We start from the raw sequence: 19,726 nt of genomic DNA on the forward strand, positions 1-19,726 counted from the left end.
CCACGGTCTTCATTTCCCACATGTATGCACTGTGTCTTGCCAACATCCCCCTTTGTTATGACCTGCTCTATGAATGGCAGATTCCATCCCAGAGATATTTCTTCTTTTTAAATGCTTAAAATGTGATCAGTATCAACCCATTTCAAAATTGGTGCCATCTCCTGTTGTTCTCATGGGACTGAAGCCACATAAGATGCTTCAGGGATTAGTCACCCCCACTTACTTTACAAGCAGCAATTTAATGGTGCTCTCAATCTTTGGCGATTTAATTGAAAACCTACTACTTTCTGTCAAGGTGAAAAGATAGATATAACATCAAAAATCAAATTTCAGGGAATGAAAGATCACAAAAAAGGCTTGTCACTTGGGCTGGAGTTTATGAAAGCATGTTTATTTTGGAAAATGTTTCTCAAAAGCAGGTTCATTTTTATCCTCTCTACCGTCTGGATTTTACTGTGAGGTGTCAGGGCATGATTACTCTGAGTTGGCTTAGAATTGAATTTCTGCTAAAATTCTGTGTCCTCCTCCTTTCGCCCACCCCTCCACTTTTTTTCTCCTGGTTATAGTAGATTTTTCCTTATGTTGATCTCGGTCGCTATTTCATTCCTACTTCTTGGTGCTAAAGAAAATAACAAGCTTAGAAACTAGGGGGATGCCAAATTTTAAAATCTGAAGAGAATAAAAAAGACTGCTTTCTTCAGCATATACAGTCTTACACTTATTTCTTCTTAATATAGGCACATGTACTTCAGGATTTGATTGTAAGAATTTTTAACACACTAGACCAAAAACCTTTTTGGTTTGTCTTCTCCTGAATCTAGGTTATAGGCTAGTTGGTTCTTCAAAACGTCTGATAATTCTTTTCTCTCTTGGTGTAGGGTCTTCAATCCTATCCTTCCTTTGATTTAAATTCCTTTCCTAGTCCCAGCCAGATGTTTGGTTTCCCCTGCTGTTGACAGTCAGATAATATTCTCACGCTATCACTTCGTATATCCACATTTGCAAAATCTGTCATAAAAATTTCCCAAATTTTTGTCACCAAGTGCCTCACTGCATATTTTTTAATACTTTCCAAAGACATATTCCTTTAATGTTGCATGTAAATTGCTTAACAGCAAGCAAAGGCAAAGCTTCCCGTTTTTCCTTTTCCAGTAAGAAGGGTGTGTTTGAGACACATCTTATGGATGACCCAGAGATTTACTCCACCTTTGCTGAAGGAATGTGGCTAGCACTTCAGAGAATTGCAGGAAAGCTTCGGGAGTTTGGCCAAGAAAGAGTAAACCGTCGAAAACCAGGCAAAACTTTGTCTTTCCCCCTTTCCACTGGTTTCATTTCCTACCGTGTTGTGTTGTCCTCTGCATCAGACTATTTAAGACTGCCAAATACTTGGATATTTTATAGGTAATATATCTTATAAATGCCATGGCCAGCCTCTGAGGGAAACACAGGATTGTCGGTTTTGGATGGAGTATAAAACCCAAGCAGGAAATCATTGCTGAATGGCACAGCTGCAGGCAAACATTGTAAGCTAGTAAACTGCCCATCTGCACCACCACACGTGTGTCGGAGTGCGGGGCCAGGGTGGCCGTGGCAGAGCACGCCTGTAAGTGGTTAGCAGGGAGAAATTTGGTGATTAAAGAATGAAGTGTTTTGCTTCATTAGTTCCTGAAATACAGCTATCTGAAGGTGATTATAATCTTATTTTCAAGGAAGAGAAACTGAAGACTAGAGCTTTTCCTTGTCTGTAATAAAAAATAAAAACAGAATTTCAGGTCTGGGATGGTCAGGTCAGGATCATCCCACTGTAGGATGGAGGATGTGACACAACCTACAGTTGAGGACTGAAGGAAAAGTTTGTCAAGAAAAAGGAAAACATTGTATTTGTTCGTAGGGCTAAACTGGCAATCACATCTGAATCTTCCCATCAAAATTAGAGACAGGAAAGACTGTCTTGGTCCTTAGGTCTGCCTCACTATCACTGACCTGAACAGAGGCCTGAGTGGGTTATGAGCTGCATGTTTCTTAAAGGTTGAACTGTTTAAGATCCCCCTTTGCTGGAGATTATGCCAACCAAAATCACTTTCAGGATACTCATTTTAGTACTTTCGTTTTTTAATTTAACCTATAGTTAGTTCCTAGTTTTGCTGTCTTCTGTCCTAAATAACTGCTCTTTCTTTGCGGGTTATCATTTGTTGAGTTCCTCTAGCCAAGCTCTCTCTGTTAGTTCTCCCAATCCTTCCTCTGAAGTTTAGCACTTCCTCTTATACATGCCAAGTTTGAGTTCATTTTCATGATTTTCCCAAGCACTACTTTAAATAATCCACAATTCGGTAACTAAATGCAGATTGTTAAAATAATGAAACAACAACAATAAAACTCTTTTAAGACTGCATCTCATGCACTCCAACTGCAAAAACTATTGATTTGGGGTTTTTTTCCAAATACTTTATTGAAAAATAAAATTATCTTTTAATAGTCAAAATTAAATTACCAGGGTTATAATCCCATTGTACAGTAGAGTTTCTACCTTGATATTTGTCTATGGGGGACAGGTTTTTCTTGATTCATAGTAATGTATAAATCAATGCAAGAGGAAATATAATCTACTGAACAGGGTCATTGTTTAAGGCATAGGTGGCTTGGGTTCAAGTCCCTGCTTTATCACAAGCCCCTCATGTGATTTCTCTGCCTCCTAGTATTGGGGTGTCAAAACAAATATAATAAAAGTTGAAATCTGTGCGTAGGGAGGATGGGTGTGTTGCCAGCTGAAGCCTTTGGAAGCTTTCTGTTCACTGATGTATTTTTTGGATTGGGGCACCTAAAGAGCGTGGCACTCTTGGCACCTAAACTTGTTAAAATGTGCTGATTTCTCTTGGTTAAAGGTCTGAGTCTTTAAAATGTTCTTGATGTTTCATATGAGCAGGAGGACATCATTAATGTCTGTGTCATAAATATTTTCATTTAAGGATTTGATATACCTCATCGTATATACCTTATATGTTTGATATATTTCATATACCCTTGAGCATTTTCATCATATTTATCACATGGATTTCCATCCACTTTTATCACAAAGAAAATGATCTGCTTTGGTTTTTCATCTGTAGACACTTTATTCTCTCTTTTCCTGTCAATTGATGCCATTTTTTAAGCCACTTAAAGTAGATTTCAGTTGTTGTCAATGTTGGTACTTTCTGCATTCCATCTGCACACAAGCATGAATTGCAGAGTGATGCCACATTAAATTATAGGCATCTCTGTTAAAATATAGGGAAATTAGTTCTGAAGATAAAGCTTTTTCCTTATTTTGAATCTTTCTTTATGTTTTAATGCATTAAGGAAGCACGTGACCAGTGGACATCGTCTTAGTGCCAAATGTCTTGGAGTACCTGGCATTTTGACTCATCCTCATGAAAAATGTGGAAAATATCTGATCATGTTATGCAAAGGAAATGAAGTTATGTAAGTTTTAGCATTCATGGACTTCATATGTGTGTCTCCTTCCCCAGGACAATCACATCTCTCCGGAGTGAACTGATTCCACATCTGGTTAGGAGACAGTTCTCTTCTCCTACATCATTGCAGCAAGGACTAGACAACAAAGAAGAGGACCAAAAGAAAAAAGAACAAGCATCCCTAGGTCAGTACAAGTATCAAAGATCTGATTAAGGTTTTAAAGCCCATATGCTACATTACAGCTGAATTATCTGGTAGAGTACAGAATTAGCCTGAAATGCTAGTTTGGGGATTTGCTTTTTTCCTCTTGTACTTCATGATAGCAAAGATTCTAATAGACTTCTTTTTCAAACAGTATTGTGTGTTATATAAATATTTTTGTCCTCCCTTATTTTGGTGTAAATCAAAAGCAAATCAGCTAGGTGCTCTGTATTCTCTGTATTCTTCTGGAATACAGTATAGGTAAATGTACTTCTGAAAATGTAATTTTAGGAGGGAGTTCCTAAAATTCTGTAGGGCAACAGACTAAGCCTTAACCACCCTGCACTGGGAACTGGACAGCATCTCCGATCTTGGAATTTAGCATTTCCACTGTCTCCTTGTGTGACGTTGGACAAAACATTGCATCTGTCCTGATCCCTTGATTCCCACCTGCAGAATAAAAATAAGCACTTACTCACTACACATGATAAAATCTGTTAATGATTGCTAAGTATCTAGCCATTCAGATAATGTGAGGCAAAGATTTCCCTTCACCAACAATATTTTAATAGTATTCCTCTTCAGAAGGTATTTCATTAAATCCTGTCTAACTTCATGCATGTGTGTGTTCTCCAGACATTTATAGTTTCATAAAGGAAGATAATAGCTTGCTGAAACCTGCTCCAGATAACTCTTGTTGGAATGATCATAGGGGAGATATGAATGAAACTCTCCATGAAGGAAAAGTGCGCTGCTATGTCCATATCATGAAAGAGGGACTGTGCTACCGAGTGAATACTCTTGGATTGTATATTGAAGCTAACCGACAGGTGAGAAAAATACAGAGCTGCCATGTGAGAATACAGCAGTAGTTTATGGGACATTTTAGCCTCCAGGAGTGGCTCCCTGTGATACAGATGAGCAGTGCATGGGAATTGAACCAGTGCCATATTATCTAGGCATGTCACCCTGCTGGTTGCTGGATGGGGACATAAGGCCAGGAAGCAGTTCTGTCACTAATTTATTCTATAGCTTTGATTTAACTAAGAAAACGCCCACCCCACACACTCTTCTTTTTCTTAGGGGTGGCAAGTCCTGCAGCTAAAGAGCCAAGAAGTGTGGAAAATAAGGCTGGAAGTAGCTTTGATAGCTCATCTAATCAATGTCATCCATGTCCTAAAGGCAAAAGTTCTGACTGGACTCTTCCTAACAGATGTTTATCTAAGTGAAAATGACAAAGGTTATTAATGATTTGCAGGAAGACTTAAACTACCCATACATTCAGATTGCCTAATGCTTTCCATTATGAAAGAATTATTTTATGAACAGGTTTCACTACAGTGGCACTCCAGGTAAACGCAGAGGTGAAATGTGGATCTGTTGCAGCTTTCACTTTCACACTACTGAGAATTCATAAAATAAAAGATCACAGGGGAGGATTAGAGAAATCCTGTACTAGCTAATGAGCTGATGATTAAAAGCTTTTAATATGATGATTTTTTTCTTTTTTTTTTACTACACTGGCTGATGCAATGTACAAGTTCTTACTTCACTCTGCTAGTGATGAACTTCGTTGCTATCAGGAGTAGACAATTTCCTCTAGTTTTGAAAGACCAGTAGGGGAGAGTAGTAAGTAAAGACTCAAGATTTCTGGAAGTGGGGCTACGACAGCAATAAAGTTGTATTGAGAATCCTGGAAGTGGTCACTGCCTTGCCTCTGCTCTCAGATTGAGTTGATTTCTTTTTAATAAAAAGAATGGATTAATTTATGCAAATTAGAGTTGCAGCATGGCAGAGTGACTTCACACATTGGAACTCTTTCTCCCTGGTGCCTGTAAAGGAGCACAGAAATAAAGTGATTTGTTTTGCGGTTAGGGACATGAGGAAGAGAGGAGGGAGGCAGCACTGCTGTCAGAAAGGGAAACTTTCCCCAAGAATATCAGGAACAAGTGTGCCCAAAGGGTTAAAGGAGAACACCGCTTGCTAGGGGAAGTGTGCGTGTACATTTGGCAGCAGCCACTTCAGTAAAAAGTTATTGAGTTGAGCCAGTCAGACTCCATGTGGGTTTTTTTCTGTTGTTTTTTTTGTTTTTTTTTTTTTTTAACTTAAATATTCTACATTTTGGTCAGTTCAGGAAATGTGTTTGCTCCTGGGTGGTACATAGAATTAGTGTTTTGAAATCACATTGGGGCCTTCAATGTTGGAAAGGATTTTCTTTGAATTTTTAACTTTTCCAGAATGGTAAAATTTCTAAGGAAACTATGTGGAGGTAAAACATAAAATGGAGCTTAATGAGGGGTTGTGAGAAAGGAGTTCCTTTTTTCAGTGCCACTGCATTTTGTTTCTCTTGCTAATCCTCATAAAAGATACACATTTAATTTTATCATCTTTTTTCTACCTGTTTTGTTGGTCTCTAAGGAAGACTTTTGGTGTCTTGTTTGCTTTTATCTTGCTCTTCACAGACCAGATTCTGATTCCCTGGCTGCAAAGCCAGGACCCATAACTTTGCTGTCCAAGAGGACAGACTCAAAGAGCAGTAGCGGTCCAGTCCAGTAGCCGTGAGAAGGAATGGCATCCTAACCCATTGCCCTTCTGGTGAGGAAACACTTTACTCACATCATTTCACTTCCAGCTGGGTTTCTGGATGCCTGCAGCCTGTGTGTGGGCAGGTGGGTTCAGGAGGGAGTTATCTTCAATAGCAGGAAATAGTTTCTTCGTAAGATGAATTAAATCCAAACACATCTTAAACCTTCCCTTGACCCAGGCACTCCCTCTGACTCCTGCCCCCTGTCTAACCTTCCTTTTCAGAGCAAAATGCTTGAGCTGGTAGCTTTCTTGGGTCACCCCTCAGGCTGCACTACCATTGACTGATTCTAATAAGGGCTTTGCTCTGGCCAGTAAAATCCTTTATTTATTTCACCACACCACCTTTCCACTGAGGAGGGCAAGAGCCTTTCCTCATTTCTTTCCCTTCCCACAGAGCAACACTGGATAGTAGGAATCTTTCCAACCTATGCTGTAGGTATGCTTTGGTGTGTGTTCCTCTCTTGGATCTATCCGTTGTGGCTGCCCAGCTATGTGTCAGGTGAGGACAACATCCCTTCACCAAGCCAGCATCATCCAGGCTGATTGGCCTAGTTTGTGGCTTTCTGGTAAACTGGTGGTTTTCTGTAGTGCCTGCACCTTGGACTGAAGGATCTAACCTACTCATGTTTTTTAAAAAACAAAGAAAACACAAGTCTAGTGGGGAGGACCATCTTCAAGATGTAAAGAGCTGCAGATGTGGAATTGTCTACTGGGACAACAGGCAGCCTGAAATGATAGCTCAGAAGTGTGAGCTCATCTGAGCTCATCCCACTCATCTGAATGAAGCATCAACTGTGAAAATTCTTATCATATGAAAAACAGCACTTCTTATCCATCCTTGCATACTGGAAGGGAAACAGGCTGGTCATATTATGAATATCCAAACAATTTCCTGTAAGTGTCATCTCATTTGAGATCTTGAGATATTTTTTTCTGATCTGATCCCAGCTTCTTCAGATCTGTGGTATCTGCTTCTTGAGGTTCACTCCCTAGCCATCAGCTCTTGTTATCCCAGCTTTCTAAGGGAGTCATTTTACACAATCGTACTGTGTGGCAGCTCCTTCATAGCAGCTTTGGAAATTGCTGGCAACTCTCAGCCAAATTTAACAGAGTAATAGAGATCTCAAAGATAAACTGTCCTAAGAGTTTTGTAAAAATTGGTGCCTGGTAAAAGAAAAGAGAATGAGTGCCACAAACCCAGTTACACCATCACTGTGCGGAGACTCTGGTTGACCTCCCAGATGGACAGTCAGTGCACGCATCCTAGCTGGCCAGACAGCATGTGCGGAGCTCCACACTGGCCCCAGCACGTGCTGCTTCTCACTCAGGCATATGATTTGCCATGACACAGACCTCTAAGTGGTCTCACGCATCACTTTGCCACCTTCGTGGCACCTTGTATCTCCTGTGTTTCTTTGACTGGCATCTCTGGCCTACCAAGATGCATCATACATTGCATCACTGCTGCAAGTAACTGTACAGCACTGTGTCAATGCATTGCATGAGACTCCCACCTCCCCTGAAATCCCCATCTGTGCTGTCATCGCCTCTTCTGTGGTGTGTGACCTTGGCTCCATCCAGCCTGACACCAGGAGATGCAGAATGCCTCAGGCTGCTCTTTCACCCAGAAAAAGAGGAATGATGGAGTGATATCCCATCTTCCTTCAACTCTGGCCCCCTTTCTTTTCAGGAGCCAGTTCAGAATTGCTCTCCATGGATTTGTTCTTGGCTACCTCATGGGCTGTGTCTCTCTCTATTACCATCACTGCTTTGTCTGCTTATCTAACACCTGCCTTCTCTCCATCAAGAGCCTTTTCTTCTGCAGCTTTCTACCATCTGGAATAGCCACTCAATCAACTTTAGTTGATCTCAAATACTTTTTTGTTGTCTGTACCTCAGCATTCTACCTTATTGAATGGGCTGAGCGTAGTAATCTTTTTATGCCAGTTTACTGGTTTATATTTGATAATACTTGCTTCCCTCTCTGAATGGTGTAAAACATGCTGAGCTGCATTTGAAATGGCAGATGCTGGACATTGTAGTAATGTACAAGATGCCACTGTGTTCAGCTGGAGCCAGCCTGCTTGCTGCTGCTTGATCCACTGCTTCTCCACAGGTGGGAAGCTGAGTTGAGAGGGGACATGCAGTGCACTGCAGTGGAAGTGTACTTGTCTCCTTTACAAAAGCAGAAGATGGTAAATCACATGTATCTGGTTGCAGATTTAAAATGCAGGAACTTTTTTTTTTCCTTTAAGTTAAAATGTTTATGGTAGATGTGCTAGTGCAATGGAAACCAAAGCCATCTTTGAGGTGTTTATGTAACATGCAGGTACAACACTCTCATGTTAACTTGCAATGTGGGTTTTTCCATCCAGGTTTCCAAGTTACTGCTTAATCTGGGTCTGGAAGAGCCGCTGGTTCATGGGTCTGCACAGATCACTGACAGAGGCATGGTAAGTGTTCCCTTCAATACAGTCTGCACACCCTTTGCTTCAAGAACTGCTTCCTAAAATTCAGTCCCATTGTTGGAAGTGAAGCTGAGTTCTGAAGTGTGGAATTACAGTGTAGGTGATACAGCCAAGGGTTTCCTTGTAGGCTCACCTATGGGTTCCTGCCTTTCAGTCTGTCTTGAAAAATATTTGGTAAAAATTCTCTCTTACTCTCAAGTCAGACGCTGCAGTCTCTTGTTCCCTAATGGAAGTTCATGGTAGTTGATCAGTTTGCCTCCCAAAGGACACCAAACTCAGAAGGAGTCAGTATTTTAGCTATGCTTCTTGCTAAAGCATTTTTGTTGAATATCAGCTTCAAGCCTCCTTTTCACAGGTGTCACTGGGCAAACCTTAGTGAAGCCAGTGAGTACTGGCAGGACTATTCTTACCATGCTTACCTTACCATGTGAGGCCTACAGAGCCAGACCAGCTAATGGAGTTTTACCAAGTTAATGGACCTTGGGAAGACTGTCCAACTTGTCTGCCTATAGGATAGGCCTCAAATTTCTAGGTCTTTCCTCTGCCAAAGATCCCTAGGGGTAGAGCAGGGTACGCTTTGTTGATGAGTGCTTGAGACGTGCTATTTGGAAGAGGTATATGAAGAACACATATCGGAGAGCTCCAGGTACTTTTGACAATTTCTATTCTTTTCTTCCCTAGGTTGGATCGGACAGCATTATTGGGTCATCCACACAAGTGGGGGAGAAGACATCCATTAAACACTCCATCATTGGCAGCATGTGTACCATAAAAGACAAAGTTAAGATAATAAACTGCATCATCATGAATTCTGTTACAATTGAGGAAGGGTATGTCACCTCTTTGTATCTTGGTCCCCTAAATTTGCAGGTTTTTTTTCTAGATAGATTCCAAGTCAGTAATTTTTGTCCTGCAAGCAATCCCTAGCCAGAACAGTTGGTACCAGGCGGTGTGTTTCTAAAGACTGAGTCAGAAATAAGTCTCTATAAACAGGCTACAGATGCACAAGTGAAATGAATTAACAAGAGGGCTGCAGTCTTGGAACATAAATGTCTTCTTTTTAGAGGAGATCATATCATCTTCAGAATGTGTAAGTTAGTTAAGTGGATGTAGTCTGTATGAGCTTGTGTGTCATCCTTCAAAGCTTTATTTTAGTGGCTGGGTCTATGAGTATACCTAAAATATTTGAGGCACAAAGCATGTTTCAAAGTGGTACACTTACCAACTAGAAATGTTCTTATCACCTTTGAACATTACAGCTTCACCTGAAATGTCATTTTCTTTGACCCTTTTTTGTCATCTTGCAGCTTTACTTTACCGTTAGTATGCTGAGTAATAGGATAAATGAATAAACTCTTCAAAGAGAAAATCTGCCAGCTAGTAGAGGTTTCCCATGCATTAAAGACACTAACTAAATAGGTAGCCTTGAGCTGTACATTTCCAAATGTGGGAAAAGTGGCCTATCTGTAATTGTTGATGTCTGCATGCCCCCATCTTTCCATACATGCTGGCTTCCTGTGGATGTCAGTGGAAAGGAAACTGCTGATTGAGTCTGTGCAGGCCTGTATAAATTCCCTGCTCCTTCATGGCTTGAGGTTTGCTTAGGGCCTCAGGAAAAAGGCCAAACTCTTAAAAAATGCCAAGTTGGCTCTGGAAGTTGCATATCTGAAAAACAAAAAACCCCAAAGGATGTGGGGTCTATGGAGGATACTACTGTTACATAACTAAATTACAGGTAAGTATGGTACCTTACTGCCAAGTGTTTGTCTTTAATAGAAATCCACAGTAATTTCAAGCACATCATAAATCAGAATTCCATTGAGTATAGAAAATAGCTGGTTTCCAGTTCAATTGCAAATGGATGCAGCATGGCTATATCGCAAGCACTGCTGTCATAAGAAGTACTGGAAGCTCTCTCGTTTGATCTTGAGACCCTCTGTCACTTTGATTAATGAATTGATGCCACAGTCATAATGGTATGGTTTTGCATATGAGGTGAGCAGCTCTACCATTAAATCACAGAGGCAGCTAAGTGTATAAATTGTGCTATTTTTATGAAGAGTCCAAAATCAGCTTGTGTCTGCACTAGTATATAAGATTATTCTCTTCTAAATCCTAAATCAAGCTCAGAGTTGTTATCTTAAGCATTCCACAAAATTTCACAAGCATCATAAAGATGGTGATACTATTTTTTTAAAAGGGGTAAGCTAATTTTAGGGGTTACATTTTTCTGAATTTCTGGAAAACAATGTCATCCCTAGTCACTCTCAGTGAAAACAATGTAGCCACCATTGAATGAAAAACCTCATAGTCCCAGGGGTTTACCCTCTTCAGCTGCTCTGTGGTTACTGCACGCTGATGCACTGGTCAAATTTGTAATTATTCCTCTCCAGCCTGAATTAAGACTATAGACCATGGAGCTTTATTTCAAAGCATACCGTAATTCATATTGTGTAAATCTGCATCATGGTAAGTCTTAAGATTAGAGGGGTATGAAGTCATGCATGCACAAGTAGCGACATACAGAAATATTCTAGGTGCTGCATTTCGTTGAAAGTCTTGCTTGTAACTTAGTGAATAATTTCTATGTATTTTGACCCTCTTTCATGACTTTGATTAAATCTGATAGATTTTTAGTAAAATGCCAGTGATTCTTACATGTGTTTATGGATCCATTTGCAACAGGTGGATAAATTATATGTGGTTTTGCTTTAAACTGCCCACAGTTGACAACTTCTCTTTACAGAAGTCTCATTCTAAAATAATTCAGGCTTTGTCTAATCACCAATTTCAGAAAACATCTTGGACTTTAATTGGAAAGTTGGTATATGTTTGACCCAAATATGGATCAAAATGAGCATAATAAAGTGCCTTAACATATCTAATTCGTTTTTTGTTGCATAGCAGATGTCCTGCAAATAAGCCAATTTTAACACCATCTAAGGTATTGTATATTAGAAACTTCTAGAACTGCACTGAGAAGCGGCTAAAACCTGTGTCATTTAAAGAATACACATTTTAATGCTGACATGAGCAGCTCCACCAAACCAGTGGACTACTATATTAATGCTCTAGTAAAATGTGAGTGGTAGCTGAAGGCTAGTCCCAGCAGTGTTCATTGCAATAATACCAACTTGAAGCAGTAGGCTGAGAAGACTGTAGTAGGGCACATATTGTGGAAAAGACAAAGCTGTTTAGATAACCCAGAGAAGAAAGAAAGATTGGGTAAATAATTTCTGAAAGTTGGGAGACTGGGAACAACCACATGCAAAAATCGCTCTGCATTCTAAGTTCATTTATCAAGAGCTATGATTATACATGGCACTGCCTTGGTAAATTCCCTTACCATTTACATCACCTGTAGCTTCTCTGGGTTGAATCTTACCTTTTTTTTTTTCTTTTTTTTCTTTTTTTTCCCCTCATCTAATCAGCAGCTTTAGTTCACTATGTCAATATAGAAAAAAAACAAAACCAAAACAACAACCAAAAAAAACCCCAAACCAACCAACCAACAAAAACAGATGAAAAAGTTTTCTCTCTTGATGGTTTTCCTGTAATGTGATTTAAGGATCCTGGTCCATAGTTCCTGTGGCTTCAAGATCCACAAATTGCATCTCCAAAACAGAAAAAGGTTTTGAATAGTCTCACCACATTTGATACCAGCTTCTGAAATAGATAAATAGATTCTCTCTGGGCAGATGGAAACACCACAAGGTGCTTAGGACAAAACTAGGTTCCTATTGTTAGGCTGTGGTTGGCTCATTATTGGAGAAACAGAGGTTATGACCTAGATGATGATGACCTTCCCAACTGAATGGATCAAGGAACTGGGGTTAGCCTGGACAGTGCCATTGCATACTGTTTGTAAATTATGATCCACTCTCCAGCGATGGCTGGTGCATTTGATGCTCTGGAGGACCAATAGCAGGGTTTTTTGTTTTTCCTGGTGTTTAGGGCTTCTGTTACATTATATATGTCTCCTGTGAAGTGATTTGAGTAAATATGAATCCCCCCTTAGAAGAGATTACAGAGGATTAAAGAAGTTAGTAACACAGGCAAAATAATTGGTAGTCCTTTCTTAATGTGTTTCCCACTGTGCAGCTAATTCTTCCATCAATGAGACAATAAAATAGCGAAGATTACATATGTGCTGAGTGATGGACATACTTGACCAAGCTGAGAGGGATGTAATTTATGCAACAGTACAAGTGCTGAGAGATGCTGACTGCCCAGGTGACAGGCTGCTGCGGGGAAACTGTTCTTGTTTCCCTCTGGACGGCTCCCCAGAGCTCAGTGACAAATGACTGCACTGAGTTACATAGTTGGAGAAAATCTACTAATTGAGCTGAAATTATAGGTCACTTGAAAACTTCGTATATCTGAATGCTCCTGCAGTAGCTGTAAGTGTCCTCAGTCTCTGTAGTAGCTTGGGGATGTCCCTTCTGTTTGTTCTGTTTGCATTAGAGGTGGTGCAGTACAACAGGGTACCTGGATTGCTGTGTCTTTGGTGCAGAAGTCCCCTCATTATAGCTCACTTGCGAAGGAGCAATCTGTAACACTGGCAGGCTGACTGAAGCTGGTTATGTTGGGAGATTGTGGCATTTGCAAATGAAAAGGATGTCTCTGATGGATTTACTCCCCCTGATGAGCAAGACTGGCAAACTGGTAAGAACAGACAAGGAGAAGGCTGAGGTACTCAACAACTTCTTTGCCTCATTCTTCACTGGCAATCTTTCTTCCCACACCTCTTGAGTGGGTGGACCAAGACAGGGGCTGGGGGAGCAAAGTCCCTCCTACTATAAGAGAAGATCAGGTTTGTGACCCCCGGAGGAACCTGAACGTACATAAGTCTATGGAACCTGATGAGATGCATCCCAGAGTCCTGAGGGAATTGGCTGATGTAGTTGCCAAGCCACTCTGAATGATAATTTGAGAAGTCTTGGCAGTCAGGTAAAGTCCCTGGTGAATGGAAGAAGGGAAACATTGCACCCATTTTTAAAAAGGGTACAAAGGGAGGACCCTGGAAACTGCCGACCTGTCAGCCTCACCTCTGTGCCTAGGAAGATCATGGAACAGATCCTCCTGGAAGTTGTGCTAAGGCACATAGATTGACAGGGAGGTGATTTGAGACAGCTAGCATGGCTTCACCAAGGGCAAGTACTGCCTGACCAACCTAGTGGCCTTCTATGATGGAGTGACTACATAAGTGGACAAGGGGAGAGCTATGGATGTCATCTGTCTGGACTTCTGTAAGGCCTTTGTCATGGTCCCCCACAACATCCTTCTCTCTAAATTGGAGAGAGATGGATTTGATGGATGGACTGTTCGGTGGATGAGGAATTGGTTGGATGGTCATATCCAGAGGGTGGTGGTCAACGGCTTAATGTCCAGATGGAGATTGGTGACAAGTGGTGTCCCTCAGGGGTCTGTACTGGAACCAGTACTGTTTAATACCTTCATCAGTGACATAGGCAGTGGGATCAAATGCACCCTCAGCAAGTTTGTAGATGACACCAAGCTGAGTGGTGCAGTTGATGCCTGAGGGATGGGATGCCATCCAGAGGGACCTGGACAAGTTTGAGAAGTGGTCCCATGTGAACCTCATGAGGCTCAACAAGATCAAGTGCAAGGTCCTGCATATGGGTCAGGGCAACCCCCAGAATCAAGACAGTCTGGGGGATGAAGGGATTGAGAGCAGCCATGCCGAGAAGGACTTGAGGGTACTGGTGGATGAAAAGCTGGACATGAGCCAGCAATGTGCACTCACAGCCCAGAGAGCCAGCCGTATCCTGGGCTACATCAGGAGAAGTGTGGCCAGCAGGTTGAGGGAAGGGATTCTCCCCCTGTATTCTGCTCTGATAAGACCTCACCTGGAGTACTGTGTCCAGCTCTGGGGCCCTCAGCACAGGAAAGACATGGGTCTGTTGGAGTGGGTCCAGAGAAGGGCCACAAAAATGGTCAGAGGCTTGGAACACCTCTCCTGCAAAGACAGGCTGAGAGACCTGGGGTTATTCAGCCTGGAGAAGAGAATGCTCCCGGGAGATATTATTGCAACCTTTACTTAAAGAGGTTTATAAGAAAGATGGGGACAAACTTTTTAGCAGGGCCTGTTGCAATAGTACAAAGGGTAATGGTTTTAAACTGGAAGAGGGTAGATTTAGACTAGCTATAAGGAAGAAATTATTTATGATGAGGGAGGTGAAACACTGGAACAGGTTGCCCAGAGAAGTGGTAGATGCCCCATCCCTGGAAACATTCAAGATCAGGTTGGATGGGGCTCTGAGCAACCTGATCTAGTTGAAGATGTCCCTGCTCATTGCTGGGGGGTTGGACTAGATGACCTTTAAAGGTCCCTTCCAACCCAAACTATTCTATGATTTTATGATTCTAACTCCACCCTGATCTCTTCATAGAACAAAAATTACTGGTTTTGGGGCTTGCAGAAAATCTCACAATGAATTATGCTGACCTGAGCATGATAACTGTTTCATTTGGTGTACTTAGGCACACTTACTTTCCTTGAAATAAGACCTAGATTCCTGTTTTGGCAGTTGGGTTTTGTTTGGTTTGTTGGGGTTTTTTTCAAACATTGGCTTTATTTTTACCAGTCTTGTAGTTTTACTTTGTTTGTTAGCTTCTGGCAGCAGGAATGTCTAATTGCTCTGGTCATACAGGACCTTGTGTTGAAGTGCTCTGAGCATTACAAATAATATTAACAGGAAACGCATGTTGAATCCTTTATTCCATCCCTGCAGATAAAGATTTTGAAATCTCTTGTTTGTTAGTAGAACGATCTCAGTGTATACACTTACTGAAAGGAACTTGGCCATTTTGTTATGTGCACAGTATATCCTTCTTCCTTGGTTGTGGAAAATGAGCTTTTCCCTGGGAGAGATTCAGGAGATGGGACTATAGTAGGGAAAAAACCCTGATCTTTGGACTACTTAGAGATTAGTTGAGGAGGCAAGCACAAAAAGCTCAGATAAATATGTCCACAGTAAGCCATGCTTTGAAATGGTCTTGTTGACATACTGGTAGTTAGTACCATAGGGCTCTGTGGCAGATTTAGTCTCTGAAGTGCAGAATTTTGCTGCTTTTCTTTTTTCAAGGAAATACAGGAATGCGTTCTGCTTCAAATGATGTTTTTATGGAAATCATAAATAGGCTGCTATAATTATCAGAGCGGGTGACAGCAAAACACAGATGGCCTGAGATTTGCATCAAGATTTCACTTCCACATCTGGGAAGTCCCAGATCTTCACAGAGTAACCAAGGAAGCTCAACCTGTCTCACCTATAATTTTATCAGAAGAACTGCTCATTGGAGATGTTTGATTTTGGACGATGGAAGAGATAAACAAAATGTCTGGTCATCTGCCTGGCATAGGCCAGAGAATTTTAGGCAGTACCTGCTGAGTTGAACTCAGCAGCTGTTGACTTTAGAAGATGATGATCTTCATTTGAAAGTCAGGAACAATTTGAGGTTTACTGACCACTTCGGGAAGTTGTTCCAATGTTCATTTTAGTCTTTCTATTCCCATTTGTAGAGACACATCTCCGTTCCTGAGTGTTTTATAGTCTGCAGTCAAAGGTGCTTTGTGTGGCACAGGAGCTTGCCAGCACAGGTGTAATTTGTGGGATGCAGAATCACAAGCTCTGGCGGGCAGGTACTGCCTTCCTCTGATATTTGCATTGCTGACATTTAACAGTTCTCTGGCTGGAACTTTGCATGGTTCCCCCTTCGATTGCACAACTCTGTCTTTATCCTGGTGTCCCTGGTTATACTTTGATGTGATGTCTCAAAAAGGTTCCTCACCATTGAACTCCTCAAGCGTTATCCCAAACTGGGAATAGCAGTGGGAGAAGGGAGAGGGTTCCTTCCAGAAAGGAGTTTGCAGCAGACGGTTGCCAGATAGCCCAATGCAGTGGACAGTCTCAGTTCAGGAACTGTAAGACTGGGATTGCAGATGTGACTGAGGTTATCATGTGTGTGTGTGTGCAGGGGTAGGAACTACTGAACAATAACCCTGTCTCCTTGTGTTTGTAAAGTTTACAGCATGTTGTTGAAACTACATAAAAACATACTACCCAAAAAGAATTGCTGAAATTCCCCATATGACACACTGCTAAAGTTACCACATGGAAAGGGAAGGGGTTAAAAAGACAAGCAGATATGTTTCGGGTCAGGCTGCACATGATGGCAGCAAACTGCAGAGTGTTGCAGCATCAGGGAACTTGGAATGCAAGGGAGGTGACGCTGAGTGCTGCGGGTTACGAAAGCTGCAGGGAGGTGATGTGAATATTGAGGACAGAGGGAAAGTTAGACGAGTCCCACAGGGAGATGTGGTAAACCTTGGGGAGTTCTGACTCCCTGGGCAGAAAGAATAGGCTGGATTAAAAATTTGCGTGAAGGACCGAAGTACCCAGATTTGTGCAGGAAGGACTGGCACTGAAAATGTTATGTCAGCCAAAGCTAGCATTTTCCTTGTTCAGTCATATGAAGACAGTAAGTTACATGTTGGATTTTGTTAAAGGTGTTCTGGCTACCTGTGTGAAAGTAGATGGTACAGATGCTGTAATGTTACTCAGTGAGGGGAGTGGAGAGAGACCACGTGTGACTGGTTAAAGGCTACTCTAGTTTACCACATGTCTCCAATTTATTGCTACTTTCTATGAGAAAATGTACAAAGGAAGAAAACAACAAGCAAGCCGAGCTGGATTGACTACTAACTGCAGATTGATTGTGAAGTTTATTGGTTGTTTCCTCAATAGTGCCAAATCAGCACCTGATGTAGAAACAGTCAGCAGTTTGAAGAAAGTTCTAATTAAAACCAGGATGGAATTGAGCGTTTATAGGGGTTCAGTGCGTAAGTAGTCTTTTTCCCCTTGGATAATGGCAGTACAAAGGAATGATCCTATTGCCAAGGCAACTTTTGTTGAAATTGTAAAATATATTTTACAGCACATTCCCTCATGAGAAGGAATGAGGAGATGAAGTTTTTTCCAGCACCGTAGCTTGCAAAGCTGGAAATAAAGCTTTGCTTATGCTGTGATTCCCAAAAATTTTGTATCTTAAACCATTTTTTAAAATGGCTGTTGTCTTCTGGACACTTTGTCTCACATCACTAGTTGCCCCCCTGCCCTGTGCTAGCCCTATAAAGAAGAACAAGTTTAGAATAGATATCGCAGAATGCACATGAAAAATGAGAACTTGATTCAGAAAAAACATATGCTCAGCTTAAATATATGGATAAAGTGTGTATACAGATACAATATATCATGGGATATGGATAAGCATGAATATATGAAGAAAGCTAGGTATAGTCCTTGCTGTAAAAGGGCTCTTATTTCTCTTGATTATGTAGCAATTACATTCTGTCCTTTCTGTCACACCTCTTGGTTTTATACTGTAAATTTTTTGGTCAGGGACCAAATAATTTTCATTCTACTATTTAATTCAATGCACATGCTGTATAAGATACTGAATAGAGACAACCTCTGGCTGACAGAGTTTGCTTTCAAGAAGATAAATTGAAGAGAGGGCAGACTAGGAAACCAATGAGCAGGAAGCGGTTGAGCTACTTTACTTTCAACTGAAGTCAAATTCTGCTGTATCTAATGTATGTAGGATATTTCTCATATAGTACCTGTTATCTTGTGAATGTCTGAACCATTATTACTAGCAGCTCCTCAAAAAAAATTTTCTTCTGGCTAGCTTCCTGGTACATCAATCTGTCTTAAATAAATCACCTGTTATTTAATCTCAGATGCAGATGTTTCCCTGATAGTGCAGGAGCTCTTCCCAATTTTCCAAACATCTTGTACATCAAATGTTGAACTTAAAGCACAGATCAGCTCTGAAAAGTGGCATTTTAAAACATCTCTTCTTATTCTGCTGGTCTGCTTCTTCAGGTGGCCAGGGTTATGTCTGACTTCAGAGCTATAAATAAGCTTCTGCCTCCTGCTAGCCACATGGGTCTAATCGAAAAGTATGGAGATTTTTCACGAGCAACTGATTGCTGTTGGGTTTTGGTGGGAATCTGGGTGTGTCTCTGGTGTTCTTGAAAATCTTCCCCAACCTGGGTATGGAAAAGGAAGAAAATATCACACTGTGCCAGAATCGTACCTGTAAGTTCCTAAGGGGACTGTGGGGTTGAACAAGTTCAGCTTGGCTCTAAGAAGCCAGGCTCAGTTTGTAAGGATGACATTTAGAAAATGCTTTTCCTTGTCAACCTAGTCCATATGATATGGAAGCTCATTTAACCAATAATGTCCTATGGAGGGCTACAGCTCTCAAACCAGAATTGCCCTTGAAAAACCCCAGGGAAAGTGTCTTTGTACTGTGTGTGCCAGTTACCCTGCTCAGTCTGACTGTGCCAGCTAGTGAGAAAGTAAAGCAAACCCAGAGATGGGAGCAAACATATAATTTTTCTGCTTTGTTACCTTCATATAGACATCAATAGCTTTTCCTGGGCATCAGCTGAGTGTCTGTAAAGTCATGCAGGACGTGGCCCTCCCACTCTGCAAAAGAGAATCCAGAGGGAGGTCAGTTTTCCTGCATGTGGGATTTCCTGTTGTAAAACTCCTTGCAGCATACTTTTGCTGAAGTGTGCAAAACCAAGCTTGCAGCTACATAAAAGGCCACCAATTTGTTTTTTCCAAGATCAGCTGGATTTAACTGAAGTTTCAGAGGTGAGGCACAACCTTCCAGGCGACCTCCCCCGGCAGCCTAAGTTTCACTTAATAAAACACATTAAGGTAGGTTTGAGGCAATCCTTTAAGGTCAGTTGAACTTTCACTGGAAAATACGAGTGCTGGCAAGTAAATGCAATATGTAATGCAAAATGTTTAGGGTGTGGGGAAGAAGTGTAAAGGAGCCATACCACAGTGATGAGCTTGGCTAGAAAAGAGACATGAAACAAGTTCCTTAGCAAAAACACCCTCAGAGACGGGTGAAGAATTTAGGGGGGGTGGTAGAATGATTTTGTTACCCCCAAGGGGAAAAACTGGAGATCA

The 19,726-nt window shown here is 41.3% G+C and overlaps 1 protein-coding gene across 1 annotated transcript in view; it reads left to right on the plus strand.

Moving 5' to 3' along the window:
* Positions 1–19,726, plus strand: part of EIF2B3 (eukaryotic translation initiation factor 2B subunit gamma) — a 103,855-nt gene that overhangs the window by 66,756 nt on the left and 17,373 nt on the right. The window contains exons 7-10 of the mRNA XM_074876193.1: positions 3,510–3,640; positions 4,294–4,487; positions 8,619–8,696; positions 9,393–9,541. Coding sequence (XP_074732294.1) covers positions 3,510–3,640; positions 4,294–4,487; positions 8,619–8,696; positions 9,393–9,541 — 552 coding nt within the window. The remainder of the gene's footprint in view (positions 1–3,509; positions 3,641–4,293; positions 4,488–8,618; positions 8,697–9,392; positions 9,542–19,726) is intronic.

The sequence above is a fragment of the Strix uralensis genome, chromosome 8 (genome assembly GCF_047716275.1).
Source record: "Strix uralensis isolate ZFMK-TIS-50842 chromosome 8, bStrUra1, whole genome shotgun sequence".
NCBI classification, from domain to species: Eukaryota; Metazoa; Chordata; class Aves; order Strigiformes; family Strigidae; genus Strix; species Strix uralensis.